At 39.1% G+C, this 18,907-nt stretch overlaps 1 protein-coding gene across 14 annotated transcripts in view; it reads right to left on the bottom strand.

Annotated features, from left to right (window-relative positions):
• The window catches only part of PABIR3 (PABIR family member 3), a 51,837-nt gene that overhangs the window by 24,191 nt on the left and 8,739 nt on the right, over positions 1-18,907 (bottom strand). For all 14 annotated transcript variants that reach the window (XR_008675471.2, XR_010132473.1, XM_019019575.4 and 11 more), the window contains exons 3-4: positions 16,907-16,985; positions 2,453-2,509 (exon numbers count right to left, since the gene is read on the bottom strand). Coding sequence is in view for 12 of the 14 variants with exons in the window: in XM_019019575.4 (XP_018875120.1) it covers positions 2,453-2,509; positions 16,907-16,985 (136 nt within the window). In the remaining 2 variants the exon portion in view is untranslated. The remainder of the gene's footprint in view (positions 1-2,452; positions 2,510-16,906; positions 16,986-18,907) is intronic.

Here is an 18,907-nt window from a genome sequence, read left to right as displayed (position 1 = left end):
GTAACACAAAGGATAAATGCTTGAAGGGATGGATACTCCATTTACCCTGATGTGATTATTACATGTTGCATACCTATATCAAAGTATCTCATGTACCCCATGGCACCCGTAAAAATTAAATTAATTACTTTTTAAAAACCCAGGTTGTTGAAGGGTCAGTTGTAATTCTTTTCATCCTCAAAACGATTCTATGAGATAGCCAATATTATTCACCCCATTTTGATAAAATCAATGCCCTTATTAATGTTGTTAAAGTGAAAGTTCAGAAGGTAATGGGGAGAGAACCAGACATTTCTGTTTTGCACTTAAAAGGTTAAGTTCAATAGGGACAAAGAAGTCAGTCAAAGAATGCATGTAAAGAAATATGCAACTTATGCCAGGCACAGTGGCTCACCCCTGTAATCCCAGCACTTTGGGAGGCTGAGGTGAGCAGATCACTTGAGGTCAGGAGTTTGAGACCAGCCTGACCAACATGGTGAAACCCTATCTCTACTAAAAATACAAAAAAATTAGCTGGGTGTGGTGGCACGCACCTGTGATCCCAGCTACTTGGGAGGCTGAGGCAGGAGAATCCCTTGAACCCAGGAGGTGGAGGTTGTAGTGTGCTGAGACAGCACCACTGCACTCCCGCCTGGGTGACAGAGTGAGACTCCGTCTCAAAAACAAAGAAAAAAAAAAAGAAATATGCAACTTAAGATATCTATCAGACCATTAAACTGCTGAAAATAAGTCTTAATTTTCCATTCAATCAGTATCCAGACTGAAAATTAATGTTTTTCTCTTTTCCCATCTCATTCATTTTCTACTTATATTTCATTTTTAAATATTTATAATACATATTATGTTGCTATGGAAATAAACTGCATTAAACTTATATTCCTAACCAGTGTAAATTAGGATTTATATCAAGCTTCACCAGCAAATAGCAACACGTAACCCATTTTCAAATATTTGGTTTAATTTAGGAGAAGCAAAGAAACATATTGCACAGATAAACACGAGGTCACTTTACTCCTTTGAACTTGTTTCATTCCTTAAGAATTTCTAAAATAGCTACATACAAAGACAGGAGTAAAAGCAAGTTTTACCCACTAAAAAGTAAAAAAAACAGCCTGGCGCGGTGGCTCACGCCTGTAATCCCTGCAATTTGGGAGGCCGAGGTGGGCAGATCACGTGAGGTCAGGAGTTCAAGACCAGCCTGGCCAACGTGATGAAACCCCGTCTCTACTAAAAATACAAAAATTAGCCGGGCGTGGTGGCAGGCGTCTATAATCCCAGCTACTTGGGAGGCTTAGGCAGGAGAATCGCTTGAATCTGGGAGGTGGAGGTTGCAGTGAACCAAGATGGAGCCACTGCACTCCAGTCTGGGCAACAGAGCGAAACTCTGTCTCAAAAAAAAAAAGGAAAAAAACTATTTTTAGCATATTTTCTTGCTAGTGGATAAGCTGACCTTAGGGAAGCCATGCCACAGGGGTGAAAGGGAGAGAGGGAAAAGAAGCAAGAGTTGGAGGACTAATAACTAGGATTACAAGATGGTATTATGGGCTTTGTGCACTGAAACAGGGAAAGGGGAGCTGGAAAATAATCCAGTAATCTGGGGCCAAATCTTGGCTCTGACATTCACCAACTCTGGAGATTGGGTAAATTGCTAAATTTCTCCCCTTTTTAGTTTCTGACCTTATAAAGTTGTTGTAAGATAAAATGAGACCACAAATGTAAAGTACCTGTTAGTACTAAGTGAATAATAAGTTAAGCCTCTCTTAGGGGGAAAAAATGTCTGCTTGTAGCTGGGTCAAAGAAAAAAATACCACCTGTGGCGTAGTGGTGATTTGATCTTTTGAGTTCTGTGGCTAATCCTTGGATAATTAAAAGGTTGAATTCTGTATTATGCTTGTGCTATTAAGCATGCATGTGCACATAAGTGCACACCCACCCACCCACATACACCCTCCCAACCACATACACAAACACAAACACACAAACACACAAACACAGAGATGTGCATGCATGCACATGGGCACAAAATACAAACCAGTGAGGTACAATGTGTCCCTGAACTCAGATCACTAAGAACAAAACAATAGCATGAAGGCCATTTTATCTGTCAAAAAAACTCATCTGAGGGTTAAAAAAAAATAACTACAGTTATTATGAAGCTGAAAATTAATTTTTATGTGTAGCATTCCACTTTCAGATCCCTGGAAGAAAGAAGCTAGACTCAAGGTATAAGAGTATGCAGTATTTCTAGAAATTATTAATTAATTAAAATAGTTAATAAGCCAAATAAAGTGCTTCTTAGTTTTGCTTTTTTTTGAAGAAATCATTCCTAGAAATAAAAACTTAATATTACACGTGACCTCACTTAGAATTACTGAAACATAGGTATTTTCACAAAGAAAAATAAAATTTACTTTTTTAAATGAACAGCTGTCAGTTTGGAAAGTCTTCTTACCTGTTTGATTTGATGAAGGCGGCTGATGGAACCATGAAAGGGAGGAGGTGGCAACAACTGAAATTTAAAATACAGAAGTCAAGCTTGCTTTAATGTTTGTGATTAATTACATCTAAACATTAAGTCAATGTTGAATTACCTAAAATATTTATTTAGTGTCTTATGCATGCCAGCAACAGTATCAGTTAGGTTCAAAGTTAAAAAAAGATCCAACTGGATCTTGACTGAAAATTATACTAATCAAAAATCAACACTTTCCAAAACAGAACAAAATAACTGTTATCATAATAAATACAGAGCAGAACATCAATAGAGGATTTTGTTTGTCTCTACCTTTTCTTTCCTAAGGCACTAGATCTTAAAATTGCCTCATTTTTCTTGCCAGTTTTAGCCCATCATTAAAGCTTAGTGAGAGGTATTACCCAGAACAAAAAGCTGAAACAGTCATTGAATCAGTAGCTAGCTTGCCAAGCATACTGCCCAAAAATCATAAACAGAATAACTACATCAAATATCCTGGAATCTAGCTGGGAAACCAAACTTTCATAATATGAAAAGACTTTAAGGTAATCACTTTCAAGTCATTTAGCACATTTTACTCTTGGTTGCTAAGATACTTCTTGTCTAGGTCCTTTCTCTTTTTCGGGGCTACTTTTTCCTTTTCAGTCTTTTCTCAAAGCTTATGAGGACCCACACAAGAGGGGAATGAAAGAATGGAGGGATTTAAAGCTAAGTGTGAAAATGAGGCTTGAAAATTACCTTCAGAATTCATTTGTAAACTCTTTCTGTACCGTGGTTATTTCTTAAAATGCCAGATAATGTGTTTACCATATCTTAGTTTCAAATTCTATCTTAAGAGCACATTGAGTTGTACATTCAAAATATTGAATGAGGCCGGGCGCGGTAGCTCATGCCTGTATTCCCAGCACTTTGGGAGGCCGAGGCAGGCAGATCACTTGAGGCCAGGAGTTCAAGACCAGCCTGGCCAACATGGTGAAACCCCATCTCTACTAAAAATACAAAAATTAGCCATGCGTGGTGGCATGTGCCTCTGATCCCAGCTACTTGGGATTTTTAAGAAAAATAAAAGACCTGGAGGCCAGGCACAGGAGGCTCATGCCTATTATCCCGGCACTTTGAGAGGATCACTTGAGGCCAGGAGTTCAACACCAGCCTAAGCAAGATGGCAAAAACCCACCTCTACAAATATATATATATATATATATATATATATATATATATATATATATATATATATATATATATGAGAGAGAGAGAGAGAGAGAGAGAGAGAGAGAGAGGAGAGAGGAGAGAGAGAGAGAGAGCAGTGAGCTAGACTCTGAAGATCAAAAGATAAATAAGACATTTTCCTGTCCTTGAGCAAGTCAAAGTCTAAGTCTAGTTAGCGGAAACTAGGTCACAGCCAAATGGCAGAACAGAGTTATGATTTGGGTTCAAAGGACAGAGTTCAAAGGACAGAGAACTCTGTGTGGGTCTTGGAGAAGTCTTCATAGAGGAGTAGCAACTCATTAGAGAAGAGGAGGGAGGACATTTCAAGGAGTGAGAGGAAACACTCAGACAGAGAGGAATGTTCAGGGAACAGAAAGGTTCAGGGTGGCTGAAACTTAGTACCTGCGAGGGTACAACAGGAAACAAATTTAGGGAAATTAGGCTAAAACCAGATTGTAGTTTTTGGACTTTAGCCTTTAAGCACAATAGGAAACCCAGAGCATAGATTCCTCTGAGTTCTTAAACCTCAAAGCTTGTTTAAACAAGATCATATCTGCTTTAAAAAGGTAACCCTAGCAACATCATGCAGAACACATTGATGGTGGATGGAAGAGGGACTAGACGCAGGGTCACAGGCCAGGTCACAGATGGTGAGGGTCTAAATGAAAAAGGGAGAGTGAAGAGAAGGAGGTAGATTGGAGAAATGACCAGAAGGCTGAAAAAGAGGTTGCTAAGGTTCCCAGTAGAAACCAATAGATGGAGTGTGGCCATGAAAGGCAGTAAGAGGAGTGAGTTAGTGAGTGGAGGGAAGATGAGTGTTCAAAAAGTATGGGTTGGGCCACGTGTGGTGGCTCATGCCTGTAATCCCAGCACTTCGGGATGGGGAGGCGGAGGCGGGTGGATCACTTGAGGTCAGGAGTTCGAGACCAGCCTGGCCAACATAGTGAAATCCTGTCTCTCCTAAAAATACAAAAATTAGCCAGGCATGGTGGCGGGTGCCTGTAACCCCAGCTACTCAGGAGGCTGAGGCAGAAGAATCGCTTGAACCTGGGAGGCAGAGCTTACAGTGAGCTGAGATCGTGCCACTGCACTCCAGCCTGGGCAACAGAGCAAGACACCATCTCCAAATAAATAAATAAATAAATAAAATAAAGTATGTGTTGGATAAATAAATGTTTCCATGAAGCAGATAGTCTGAATTTTTGTTGGGTTTTAAAATTATCATATTGCTGCTTAAGGAATATATCACCTCACTAATTATATGTTGCTTAAAGTATTAAAATCAGTTTGTTTTTTTCAAATCATTTGCTAGAAAGTAGAAGAAACAGCCAAGGTTGTAAAAATAACAATAGAAAATTGGTATGTGGGTAACTGAAAATTTACTACATATAAATTTTATTTGACAATTAGCAACAACTACTTCACCACAATAATTCGCTATTGTCAAAATATGGCTAGCTGTTAAGTATTTCACTATTTTTTGAATACTTGCTATGTTTAATGAGCTATTTTTCTGTTCAGAGGGGAATGAGAGAATTTTTTTCTTAAAAAAAAAAGACAGCTAATAAGCTGTTGTTATTACCCTCAGTTATTACTCAGAGACCTTACAATACACTGAAGAAACCAGTCTTGGAAGCAGATTTTATATAAGAGACAAGGAAGTGCATGTCAAATGAAAGCAAAGTGGGGTGGGAATAAAAAGCAAAGATGAAGTGGGTGTGTGTAGGGGGTGGGAGGTGGAAGACAAATAAGAAAGGCATAAGGTGGTATTTCAGTTGGACCTTCAGAACAAGGAGTTTGCCAGCATAAGCAACAGAAAAGTGAAAGTGCTTGGCATGTTTTAAGACAGGATACTGGCCCTGTGTGAGTGGCACACCAAGTTCGTGGAGGGAGAAAGGACTCTGAGGCCAAAAGCGTGAAGAGATTATAAAGCTTTAAATGTCATGCTCAAAGAGTTTGAACTGTGGGAAAATGATCTACTCTGTTATACACAGGAGAAGAGCAGGTTACACCTAATAGCACCATCTATTTAACTTTGGAATAGACATACTCAGATACATATCATCAGCCCTGAGCCTGGTTCTATTGCTATCCAGAGAATGGGTATAAACATGTCACGCTGGATGTGGTGGCTCACATCTGTAATCCTAGCACTTTGACAGGCCAAGGCAGGCAGATCACTTGAGGTCAGGAGTTCAAGACCAGCCTGGCCAACATGGTGAAACCCCATCTCTACTAAAGACAAAAAAAAAAAAAAAAAAAAGATCCGGGCGTGGTAGCAGGCGCCTATAATCTCAGCTACTCTGGAGGCTGCCACAGGAGAATCACTTGAACCTGGGAGGCGGAGGTTGCAGTGAACCAAGATCACATCACTGCACTCCAGCCTGGATGACAGAGCAAGACTGACTCAAAAAATAATAATAATAAAAAAAATCTGACAGTTGTGGACTCTTGACTGGCGCATAACTCAGACTGGCCTGTACTAATCATGTTCTAGGGTTGATATCTTAAGGAAATTTGTAATTCAAATCAATAATGCTACTAGCTGACCCTTCTAACAAAAGTCAGAAATCTTTTCTGGATAAAACTTATATTAAAGGGATACATTGGATATATAATTTGTTGCTATAGGCAATAGTGTTATGAACAACATGCTAGAGTTGCTGTTTTAAGCATCTATTTAATGTGATAATGGTGATAATGCATGTAATGTGTTTAGCACAGCACCTGGCACAGAGTTTGTGCTAAATAAATGGTAACTATTACTACTACCACCATTATTACTACCATCATCAAACACTCTAGAATACATCCTTTAATGATACATAAACAATTTGAATTATATGCTAAGTATTTATAAAACTAGGCTATCTGTCCCCTGTTACCCAGCAGTTTCCAGTCTTTTCCTATTTGATCTTTCATTTATTTATTTTTAATATATTTTATTTTTTAGAGCGCTCTTCGGTTCACAGCGAAATTGAACAGAAATTATAAAGAGTTCCCACATACCCCCCCCAGCTCTCACACAAGTGCAGCCTCTCCCACTACCAACATCCCTCACCAGAATGGTGCATTTTTTACAACCAATGAACCTACATTGGCACATCATTACCACCCAAAGTTCATAGTTTACATTTAGGTTCACTCCTGGTGTTGGACATGCTAAGGGTTTTGTATGACATGCATCCATCATTATAGTATGGTACAGAATAGTTTCACTGCCCTAAAATTCCCCTATGCTCTGCCTGTTTGTCCTGATCTTTTGTTTTTTTTCTTTTTTCTTTTTTTGAGAAGGAATCTCAGTCTGTCACCCAGGCTAAAGTGCAGTGGCCAGTGGCCCAATTTTGGCTCAATGCAACCTCCACCTCTTGGGTTAAAGCATTTCTCCTGCCTCAGCCTCCCGAGTAGCTGGGATTACAGGCGTGCGCCACCACGCCCGGCTAATTTTTATATTTTTAGTAGAGACAGGGTTTCTCCATGTTGGCCAGACTGGTCTCGAACTCCTGGCTTCAAGTGATCCACCCGCCTTGGCCTCCCAAAGTGCTGGGATTACAGGCATGAGCCACCGGGCCTGGCCCTGATCTTTTTGTTTTTAACAGAAATAGGCTCACATTTTTTCTCATTATAAAGCATGTATACTCAATATATATAATTTAATACATTCTGAGTCTTTCCATGTTAAAATTCATCTGCAACACCATTTTAAGTGCTGAATATTAAACTGTAAGGACGTACCATAATAATAAGCAGCACTTTTATTATGTGCCACACGTTTTATCTCACTCAATTCTCACAGCAACCCCATGAGGTAGGCATTATTATCACCTTCCTTTTGCCTCAGAAAAACTGAGGGCTACAGTGATTAAGCAACTTGTCCAAGGGGTTATGCAGTCATTGCTAGAACTGGAATTCAAATACAGGTAACGAAGGCTCTTTCGATTGACCTATTCCCTATTGTTAGACATTCAGGCTGTTGCCATATTTTTTGCTAGCTCTTATAAAGAATGTTGTAATAATATCTTTTAAGCTAATGTTTGCACACATCCTTAATTAATTCTTTAGGATCAATTCATAGAGCTGGAATTTCTGGGTTGCAAGGTTGTTGATACATATCACCAAGCTGCCCTCCAGAAAACTTATACAAATTTACTTCCCAGTAGTGTATTAGAATACCTATTTCCTCATACCCTCTCAACATTAGATACTGTGACTTTTTTTTCTTTTTTACCTTGAACCCCAAGTATTGCTAATTTAAAAAATATTTACGTGCCCATTCTTAAGGCATACTATAAAAATAATCAAACTTTCAAAGCAAGCAGAAAACACTGTGATTTATACAGTGTTGGAGATTCTTCCTCAGTGTTTCCCTTTAGTAACACTAATTGAGAAGTTGTGCAGTGGCATGAACAGAATCTGAAAAATTTAGGTTTTCCTGAAAAAAATCTCATATACACATGGATATATATGTGTACATGTATACATTTTGCATGTATATGCATATATATGTATACGTGTATGTATATATGTATATATGTACATAGAATACACGTATACAAATATACATATATATACACATATATACAGATACACAAACACACACACCTTTGAAGAGGCAGAATTTTAATACGTTTAATCCATGCTACTAAGGTTCACCTCTTCATCAATCAAATGCCCAGAAAATTCACAATATATAACATGAAACACTATGGTTTTTAAAGTTTATAATCTAATGAAAAAGATATATAACCTGAACTTAAATGTATACATATACTTTCTATAGAAATTATGACACTTTGGCTGTATTATAATGACATGTCATAAATAAGACAATTACTTTCTATTTTTTAATTTTTTATTTATTTAACTTTTATTTTAGGTTTGGGGGTACATGTGAAGGTTTATTACATAGGGTAAACATGTGTCACCAGGATTTGTTATACATATTATTTCTTTTCTTTTTTTTTTTTTGAGACGGAGGCTCACTCTGTCACCCAGGCTGGAGTGCAGTGGTGCAATCTCGGCTCGCTGCAACCTCCATCTCCCAGGTTCAAGCAATTCTCCTGTCTCAGCCTCCTGAGTAGTTGGGACTACAGGCACATACCATCATGCCCAGCTAATTTTTTTGTATTTTCAGTAGAGATGGGGTTTCACCATGTTGACCAGGCTGATCTCAAACTCCTGACCTCAGGTGATCTGCCCACCTTGGCCTCCCAAAGTGCTGGGATTACAGGTGTGAGCCACCGTGCCTGGCCTGTTGTACATACTATTTCATCACCCAGGTAGTAAGCCCAGTACCTAATAGTTATCTTTTCTGCTTCCCTCCTCACATCCTCCCCGCTCAAGTAGACCTTAGTGTCTGTTGTTTCCTTGTGTTCATAAGTTCTTATCATTTAGCTCCGACTTATAAGTGAGAAAACATGGTATGACAAATTTCTTTCATAAAATAATGATGAAAGACTTCCCTAGAAGAGATTATTTTTAATTTATACCTAAGGGATGGGAAGGAACCAGTTTAGGTTCAGGCAAAGGCTTAGGATTTCCCACTGAAAAACTTCATCTAGGAAATCATGAGAAGATGGACTGAAATTGATGACACCAGCAGGGAGATAGTGTGAAATGTCTGAGGTAGGTAGGATTTGAACTTGAGCTACAGAATCATAAGCTACAAGAATTTTTTAATTGGACAAAATGTGGATCAAATCTTGTATTGGCTGATTCTTTTAGTAATAATGTGAGAAATTAATTGCAGAAAACAAGGCTTCTGGAAGAGAATTCTCCCCAAATTAAGTACTACAAGTGGCGTTTGCAAAGAAATTACCTTAGATAATTTTTCCACGTGAAACAAAGTATTAAAATAGAAATAATGAGTTTACTGAGATGTAATAAACATCACTGGTATCTTTTGTGTAAATTTCCCACTGTGCCTTTTTCTCACACTCCAGGAAGAAAGAAAAGTCCTTGGAAGGAACCAAGAGTATCAGCACCAAGGAATGATGTCATGGTGTGAAGGTGGCTGGGAGTAGAAGTAGCGGGAGGTTAGGGAGGGTGCTGGGTGAAGCTAATTCCTAAGAATTATCTCCAGTGAAGAGATTAAGACAGGAGGAAAAACCAAGCTTAGTTCCATTTAAGAGAGAAAATTCATATTGTAAAGACATTAAGATTTTTAAAAATTATTTTTCATTTTCCTAGGTTTGCTGTTTTTAAGCCATTTCCTACTATAGTAACTAGAGATAAAATGCTCAGAAAATCCTAAACAAAGGGTTGTACACTGTGTTTATAAATGTCTCTGCCTAGTTTCAGAAATGATTTAAGATGGTTTATAATGCTACTTAACATGAACTGAACATGGGCTAGATGCGCAGGGCATAAAGCAGGATCAGGAATGTATTACATGCTTGCAACTTTGTGGGCCATACACTAGATTTGGGGTTTGTGGTTGCCAATATGAAAAGCAAAACCTAATGAGACAGATGTCAGTAGGCCTAAAATTAGAACAGATGAATTGCTCAAGAAAAGCACAACCTTTTCTCTTAGGAAGATGAGACATTTCCCCTGCTTCCTTTGGAAGAGGAGGGGGTGGGGATGGAGAAGTGACGCAGTGACACCCGGATTGAGCAGAAGTGCCAGAATTCCTGGTGGGAGAGAAAGGAACAGGCATGGCAACTTCAGAGTTCTTAGGAGATAAAGCAAAGGGGCGATTTGGGAGAAGGCATAGTCTCAAGGTCAGAAGAGGTCTTTGGGCTTCTGTTCAACAGAAGTGGGTGAAGTAATTTCCTGAGAGAAGTGAAGAAAATATTTGCACTTAATTAAACAAAATAATTGTGAGGGAACAGTTTTTTTTTTTTTTACAATGCTAGGAAAATACGCATCTTTATTTTTGTGTTCATTCAACACAAAAACCCATGGCTCTTCAATGCCCTCTGTCACAGTGATTTGTTTCTAAAACACTGTTTTACCTATATACGTATGTATACACACACACACCCATATATATATATATATACACACACACACATATAAAATATATATATATACATATATATGTGTATATATATATATATTTTTTCATATGGAGTCTGTCTCTGTCGCCCAGGCTGGAGTGCAGTGGTGGGATCTCGGCTCACTGCAAGCTTCATTCCCTGGGTTCAAGAGATTCTCCTGCCTCAGCCTCCCAAGTAACTGGGATTACAGGCGCGTGCCACCAGACCTGGCTAATTTTTCATATTTTTAGTAGAGACGGGGTTTCACTACGTTGGCCAGGCTAGTCTCAAACTCCTGAACTCAAGTAATCCGCCCGCCTTGGCCTCTGAAAGTGCTGGGATTACAGGCGTGAGCTACTGCGCCCAGCCTGTTTTACCTATATTTAAATACATGAAAAGCAGCACCAATTTTTAAAATTGTGGTAAAATACACTAACATGAAACTTACCATCTTAACCATTCTGAAGTATACAGTTCAGCAGTATGAAGTACATTCCCATTGTTGTGCAGCCAATCTCCAAAACTCTTTTCATCGTGCAAAACTGAAACCCTTTAAAATTGTACCCTTGCAAAACTGTATCCTTTAAACAACAACTCCCCATTCCCTCCTCCTCCCAGCCCCTAGCAACCACCATTCTACCTTCTGTGTCTATGAATTTGGCTACTTTAGATGCCTGTGGCACCAATTTTAAGGATAGACCAGTATAGGACATAACCATTAAACTTATAGTTTATGATATCATTCAATAATATTTGTATTTTTTCAAGAATAATGTTTCTATTTTGTAATATAATATCTACTAGAAATGAAAACACCTGTATTGCTCATGCTTTGTGAAAAACATCCAACTAGTATAGAAATGCATAAAGTAAAAATAAAATTCTGCCTATAATGTCATGCTCCAGAGATATCTACTAAAGATAGGTTGATAGATATCCTTCTCGACATCTGTAAATATATATAAGAGCTTGCTATCCATTGATTTTGAACCCTGGGTCTAATTACTAGTTACATAATTAACTGTGGCTGCTGAAGATGGTAGGGTGGAAAGATAGAAGGAACCTGGATCTCTGATGACATCACTGGCCCACTGAACTAACCTGGCCTTTTCTTGGGGCTTCTTATTATTTGAGATAATAATGCTCCTTATTGCTCCTTATTGTTTAAGTCTCTCTGTTTTTTGTTTGTTTGTTTGCTTTTGTTTTTGTTTTTGAGACAGAGTCTTACTCTGTCACCCAGGTTGGAGTGCAGTGGTGTGATCTCGGCTCACTGCAAACTCCACTTCCTGGGTTCAAGCGATTTTCCTGTCTCAGCCTCCTGAGTAGCTGGGATTACAGGCGCATGCCACCATGCCCGGCTAATTTTTGTATTTTTAGGAGAGACATGGTTTCACCATGTTGGCCAGGCTGGTCTTGAACTCCCGACCTCAGGTGATCCGCCCACCTTGGCCTCCCAAAGTGCTGGGACTACAGGCCTGAGTCACCTCGCCCAGGCTGTTTAAGTCTCTTCTAATTGGATTTTACTGCTTTTGCCAAAAGCATTCTAATTCATCATGTCATTCTCCTAGAAAATTCAGCAGTTCTATACTAAAGGTAAGTATATACTTACTTATGTCTTATAATAATAATGAAGTGATACTTAGACACAATAAAAGCATATGCATAGTATTGCTATAGCAAGCTAAACCAACAAGCCTTGAAATCCCCATCATCCAATAAGTTAAAATGACTTCAATTCTGCCAAACACAATCTGTTATATAAGATGGTTTATTTTAAATATACATTATATTAAACTGAACGTTATGCAAATTAGGAGCCTAGAATTCCTAAGGAATGTTTTGCATTTTTAAAATGCCAAGAATCGCCGGGCACAGTGGCTTACGCCTGTAATCCCAGTACTTTGGGAGGCCAAGGCAGGCGGATCACGAGGTCAGGAGTTTGAGACCAGCCTGGCCAATATGGTGAAACCCCATCTCTACTAAAAATACGAACATTAGCCAGGTGTGGTGGCACGTGCCTGTAGTCCCAGCTACTCAGGAGGCTGAGGCAGAAGAATCGCTTGAACCCAGGAGGCGAAGGTTGCAGTGAGCCGAGATCACGTCACTGCACTCCAGCCTGGGCAAGAGATCTGTCTAAAAAAAAAAGAAAGAAAGAAAGAAAAAATATCCTTTAAGTATTTGGTACTAGAAAAAAAGATTTTAAAATTATAATTTTTAAAAAGCCAGGTACACTGGTTGCTGACTATATGTACTATTACTGATTAAAAAAAACCCACATATTTATTGAGCATTTAGTATGTGCCAGTGCTGTGCTGAGTGCTTTATACTGACCAAGGTAATCCACAACAAACCTACAAAGCAGTTACTTTTACATTCCCATTTTACAGATGAGGAATTTGCCTCCCAAATAACTGAGCTTGGATATACAGTGCCATTTATAGGTGCTTGGCTCTCAGTTATTCTTCAAAATCAAATCTAGCTTAATCTCACCCCACTCCTCCTTCTACTGAAAGTGCTTTCAAATATAAGAATTCATGAGTAATATCTGTTTTGGTAATTCAAAGGACACTTTTCAGTCTGTTTGACAGCTTGACAGCATATGACTTACTACTTTTCCTTGTTTTTTCATGGTACTACTCTCTTCTGAAGCCTCCTCCTGCCTCTCTACTTAGTCCATCACTCTTCTTCTGACTGATTTTTAAGTGTTGGTGATTTTTAAAGTTTTGTCCTGCAACTTCTTCTCTGCTCTTTCTATACTCTCTTTGTAGGTCATATCATTAATTCCCACAGTTTTAAATAACAATCTACCAATGATTCCCAAATGGTTATCTCTAGTCCAGCTCTCACTCCTGAGCTTCAAACTAGTACATCGAACATCACTAGTTTACAGGTTCAAGAGAACCTCAAATGTAACATGTACAAAGCTAAACTCATCCTCCTTTGTAAATCTACTCTTCTTGCAATGGCCCCTTCTTATTCTGTGGCACCACCATCCCATCAGCTGTCCAAGCTAGAGACCTAGGAGTCAGGTTTGCCTCCACTGTTTCCCACCGTCCATTGATTCCATCTTTCAAATTTCTCCTGAATCTGGAACTTTTCTCCATTTCCACTACCATCACACTAGTCCAAGCTACCATCAGCTCTTTGCCAGGGTGATTGCAGTAGCCTATCTGATCTTCTTGCATATACGTTTGCCCTCTTCCAATCCACTTTCCACTCTGCAGCCAGGGCAATCTTTTAACAAATCTGATCATGTCAATCATTGGCTCAAAACTCTTCAATGGCTTCTCACTGACCCTAGGATAAGGTGCAAAATACTTAACATGACTTGAAGGCCCTACAAGATATTGCACTAGTCTACTTCTTCAACCACATCTCTCACCACTGTATCTTTACTTTCACTGTAGCTAAAATGCACTTCTTTCAAATTTTATACACACTCTTTTATCTATACACCACACTTCCTTTTCCAGGACTTCAAGCATGCTGTTTTCTACCAGGAATATTGTCTACCCCTGCCACCAATATCCCAAACTAGCTAACCCTCTCACATCAGTAAGATCTCAACTAAAATGTTATCTCCTCCTCAAACTCGGTTAGATCAACCCTGGCAACTAGATCAGGGCCTAACACATAGTGGGTCCTAAACCACTATGTTGGCTTCGTTGAGTAGAAGACTGGATAGGTATGGAAGGCTTTGAGAGGCAAGCAGGTGCTCAACAAATATCATTGAATGGATGAGTAAATGAGTAGAAAGAAGAAATATTTATTTAATGAACAGTTATAATTTCTCCCACTATAAAATTAATGCATTTGTGGGAACAATATTGAATATCATTCTATGAAGAAGAAAATGTCCAGTTTTAAGATTAGCAAGCAATTTTTTTTTGTTTTTTTTTTTGTTTGTTTGTTTTGAGAGAAAGTCTCACTCTGTCGCCAGGTTGGAGTGCAGTGGCGCGATCTTGGCTCACCACAACCTCCAACTCCCGGGTTCAAGCGATTCTCCTGCCTCAGCCTCCCCAGTAGCTGGGATTACAGGCATGCACCACCACATCCAACTAATTTTGTATTTTTGGTAGAGATAGGGTTTCACCATGTTGGCCAGGCTGGTCTCGAACTCCTGACCTCAGGTGATCCTCCCGCCTTGGCCTCCCAAAGTGTTGGGATTACAGGTGTAAGCCACTACGCCTGGCCACGAGCAATATTTTTAAATTGGTATCAAGCTATAACATTTCACTAAAATGTATTCTATAGATTCTATCACATTACAAATCATATTATAAGAGAAATCTATAATACATAACACATAACACATAAATTACCAAACTGATTCAAGAAGAAATAGAAAATCTCAACAAACCTATAACAAGAGATAGAGTCTGTAATCAAAAACTTCCCAACAAAGAAATGTCCAGGACCAGATGGTTTCAATGCTGAACTCTACCAAACATTTAAAGAATCAACACCAGGCCAGGCACAGTGGCTCACACCTGTAATCCCTGCACTTTGGGAGGCCAAGGCGGGTGGATCACCTGAGGTCAGGAGTTTGAGACTAGCCTGGCCAACATGATGAAACCCCGTCTCTACTAAAAATACAAAAAATTAGCTGGGCGTGGTGGCGGGTGCCTGTAATCCCAGCTACTCAGGAGGCTGAGGCAGGAGAATCGCCTGAACCCGGGAGGCAGAGATTGCAGTGAGCCAAGATCGTGCCACTGCACTCCAGCCTGGGCAAAAAGAGCAAAACTCCATCTCAAAAAGACAAAGACAAAAACAAACAAACAAAAAACAAGAATCAACATAAAATCCTACTCAAGCTCTTACAAAAGTAGAAGACAAAGGAGTACCTCCTAATACATTCTATGACACCAGCATTACTCTGATACCAAAGCTAGCAAAAGATACCACAAGAAAACAACAGGTCAATATCTCTTATGAATACAGATGCAAAAAGATTTATCCCAGGAATGCAAGGGTAATTCAACATGGAAAAAAATCAATGTAATATACCATATTAATCGAACAAGGTGGGGAAACACATGATCATCCCAAGAGATGCAGAAAAAGCACTTGAAACAATTCAACACACTTTCATGATAAAAATACTCAGCAAGGCTGGATTCGGTGGCTCACACCTGTAATCCCAGCACTTTGGGATGCCGAGGTGGGCAGATCACTTGAGGTCAAGAGTTCGAGACCAGCCTGGCCAACATGGTGAAATCCTGTCTCTACTAAAAATACAAAAAAATTAGCTGGGCATGGTGGTGTGTGCCTGTAATCCCAGCTACTTGGGAGGCTGACCAGAAGAATAGCTTGAACCCAGGAGGTGGAGGTTGCAATGAGCCGAGATCATGTCACTGCACTCCAGCCTGGGCGACAAAGTGAGACTCTGTCTCAAAAAAAAGAAAAAAAAAAAAAAAGAAAAGAAAAAGAAAAATACTCAGCAAGTAGGAGTAGAAGGACATTTCCTTAACATGATAAAGGACATTTACCAAAACCTCACAGCTAAAATCATATTCAATGATGAGGAACAAGACAAGGATATGTATGCACTTTAGAAACTAGAGAGAGGTACTGGTTGAACAACATTGTGAATACACTAAATGCCATTGAATTGTATACTTTAAAACAGTTAATTGAATGTTATGTGAATTTCATCTCCATAAAATCATATAATGAATCATGTATTCACCTTGGCTTACTGATCTACAAGTATATTCCCTATGTTTACAGGATAATTAGTAGAAAAGAGTTATAATTTAGAGATTGCATGATAATACCATGAAAAGCAAATCTTATTTACAATTCAAGATAAATGTGAGATAAAAGTCTAAAAGCCTGAAAATTACTTTTAGGAGAGTCTGCAAATTTTCCTCTCAAAGTTAGAATTTTCTTTAAAAAAAAAAAGGGAAACCAGATGGTCTTATACATAAAATCTCAATGTTAAATCCATATGGGATTTAAAAATTAATTCTGTTGCAGCTGCAGCAATCATAACTGTAGTCAATGTGTTTATTTTTCCTTCAGTAATGTTTAGAGCAGTGTTTCTCAAAGTGGGAACTTGTTAGAAATGCAAATTCTCATGCTCCACCCCCATCTACTTAATCAGAAACCCTGGGGGTGAGACTCCCGCTGGCCATCTGTGTTTTAATAAGCCCTCCCTGTGAATGCTCAAGTTTGAAGACCATTGGTTAAGACCAATAAGCACAAGTCTTGGACAGGGAGGCCACTATAAGCATTTCCTTACCAGAGAGCATCGATTCCTAAACGTTGTTCTGTTTGTCCTAATTCTTAACATGTCAGCTTGCAACACCTGTGAATTAAAACTAAAAAGAAAAACAAAAACATGAGTTATATAAAATCCATTACAAAATTCCTTTTTTTTTTTTTTTTTGAGATGGAGTCTCGCTCTGTTCTGTTGCCCAGGCTGGAGTGCAGTGGCACGATCTCAGCTCACTGCAACCTCTGCCTCCCAGGTTCAAGCAATCCTCCTACCTCAGCCTCCTCTAGTAGCTGGGATTACAGGCACGCACCACCATGCCCAGCTAATTTTTGTATTTTTAGTAGAGACGAGGTTTCACCATGTTGGCCAGGCTGGTCTTGAACTCCTGACCTCAGGTGATCCACCCGCCTTGGCCCACCAAAGTGCTGGGATTACAGGTGTGATCCACCACGCCCGGCCACAAAATTCTTTTAAAGAAGATTTCAAATACCTAAACAACAAGGGTAAAGGCAAGCTGTGCAAAGGTAGAAATTAAAACACACACACACATACAGCCTTGGTTGGCTGGGCCTAAACAAGTCTCCATATAAGGTAAGGAATTATCAAGCACACTACTTTACTCCTAATCATGCTACGGAGAATGAATATAATTTATCGTGAACTTGGAAATACATCATTTTCAGTGTAAACCTGTAAATGATTTAAATTTATGGTCAGAGATACAACGTGCAAATACCAATTCCCTCTCAACTCCCAAAGTTTCACATGAATACGAGGAATAACCAATAGCAGGGGTTGATGGAACTCAGATTTTTCACAGATGTGTTTGGTTTGGCCTACACAGTGTTAAAAATGTTTTTGAATTTGTTTTGTACACTGTAAGATTTCATATTTAAAAAAAAAACACCCAGATTCCAACGTTCTGGCTTCTATTGAAAAGTTGCAAGATTTTGCAACACTGGGCCACATTCCCATGATAACAATGGACTGAAGTTGTGCAGCTGATGCCCACTGAAGACAGGTCAGTGTCCTCAGCTTTGATGGTTGCCCACTCAAGTGAACTCGGTCCTATTTGACCTTGTAATCCTGAAGAAATCATCATTTCATTGTTTTTTCAGAGACGTCGTCCCGCTGTATATTGCCTAGGCTGCTCTCAAACTCCTAGGCTCAACGATGCTCCTGCCTCAGTCTCTCAAGTAGCTAGGACTACAGATCCCAGCGGTGCCTGGCATCTTTTCCTTTTTATTATAACTTTTTATTTTGAAATGGTTTAAGACTCACAAGAAGTTGCAAAAAGAATACAGATGGTTCACATGTACCCTTCATCCAGGTTCCTCCAATGTGAGAAATCATCTGTAATACTTTTGTTTTAGCTGCCTGTATCCAATCAACTGCCAGTATTTTAGATTTTACCTCTATACTCGCTCTCTGATAACCACCTGATTCTTGTCAGGCTCCTTGCCAAAAACCAATTCAAGGTCTTTTTCCTTTTCCACAGACTGCATAGTCTAATTGGGCTCCTCGCCTCTCTTCTTTCCCTTCTCTAGGCTAACAGACTACCAGGGGCATCTTCCTAAAGAACAGTTTGCTCACAACTTTCAGTGACTCTCTTCAGTGCCTGTCAAATTCAGTTACGTTCTTTACTATGACATTCAAAGCCATCCACGGTTTGGCTCCAGACTCTTCAATTTCAAGGACTAGTACAATTTCAAAACAAAATCTAGGCAGAAACATACAGTTGCCACCTTTTTATTTTGCCAAGTCAAGTCATTTTGACCAATACCGTTGACCAATACCATCATTTCATTTGTAAAATGACCCTTTGGTATTAAGAAAATAAGAGAATAACAATCTCAGAGTACAGTACAGTCCTGCCCAGGAAGGATAATTAACAACTACATAATGACATCTTTAATTATGCTGTACTTAACTCTTTTAAAAGCATGGATTGGTAAAAACTTCACCTGAGATCAGCACTGATCAGCAGATGAACATTTGGGAGTCAGGGGTTCAGGCAAAGTGGAC

The sequence above is a fragment of the Gorilla gorilla genome, chromosome X, assembly GCF_029281585.2.
Source record: "Gorilla gorilla gorilla isolate KB3781 chromosome X, NHGRI_mGorGor1-v2.1_pri, whole genome shotgun sequence".
NCBI classification, from domain to species: domain Eukaryota; kingdom Metazoa; phylum Chordata; class Mammalia; order Primates; family Hominidae; genus Gorilla; species Gorilla gorilla.
This window is presented reverse-complemented; position numbering and strand designations above follow the sequence as displayed.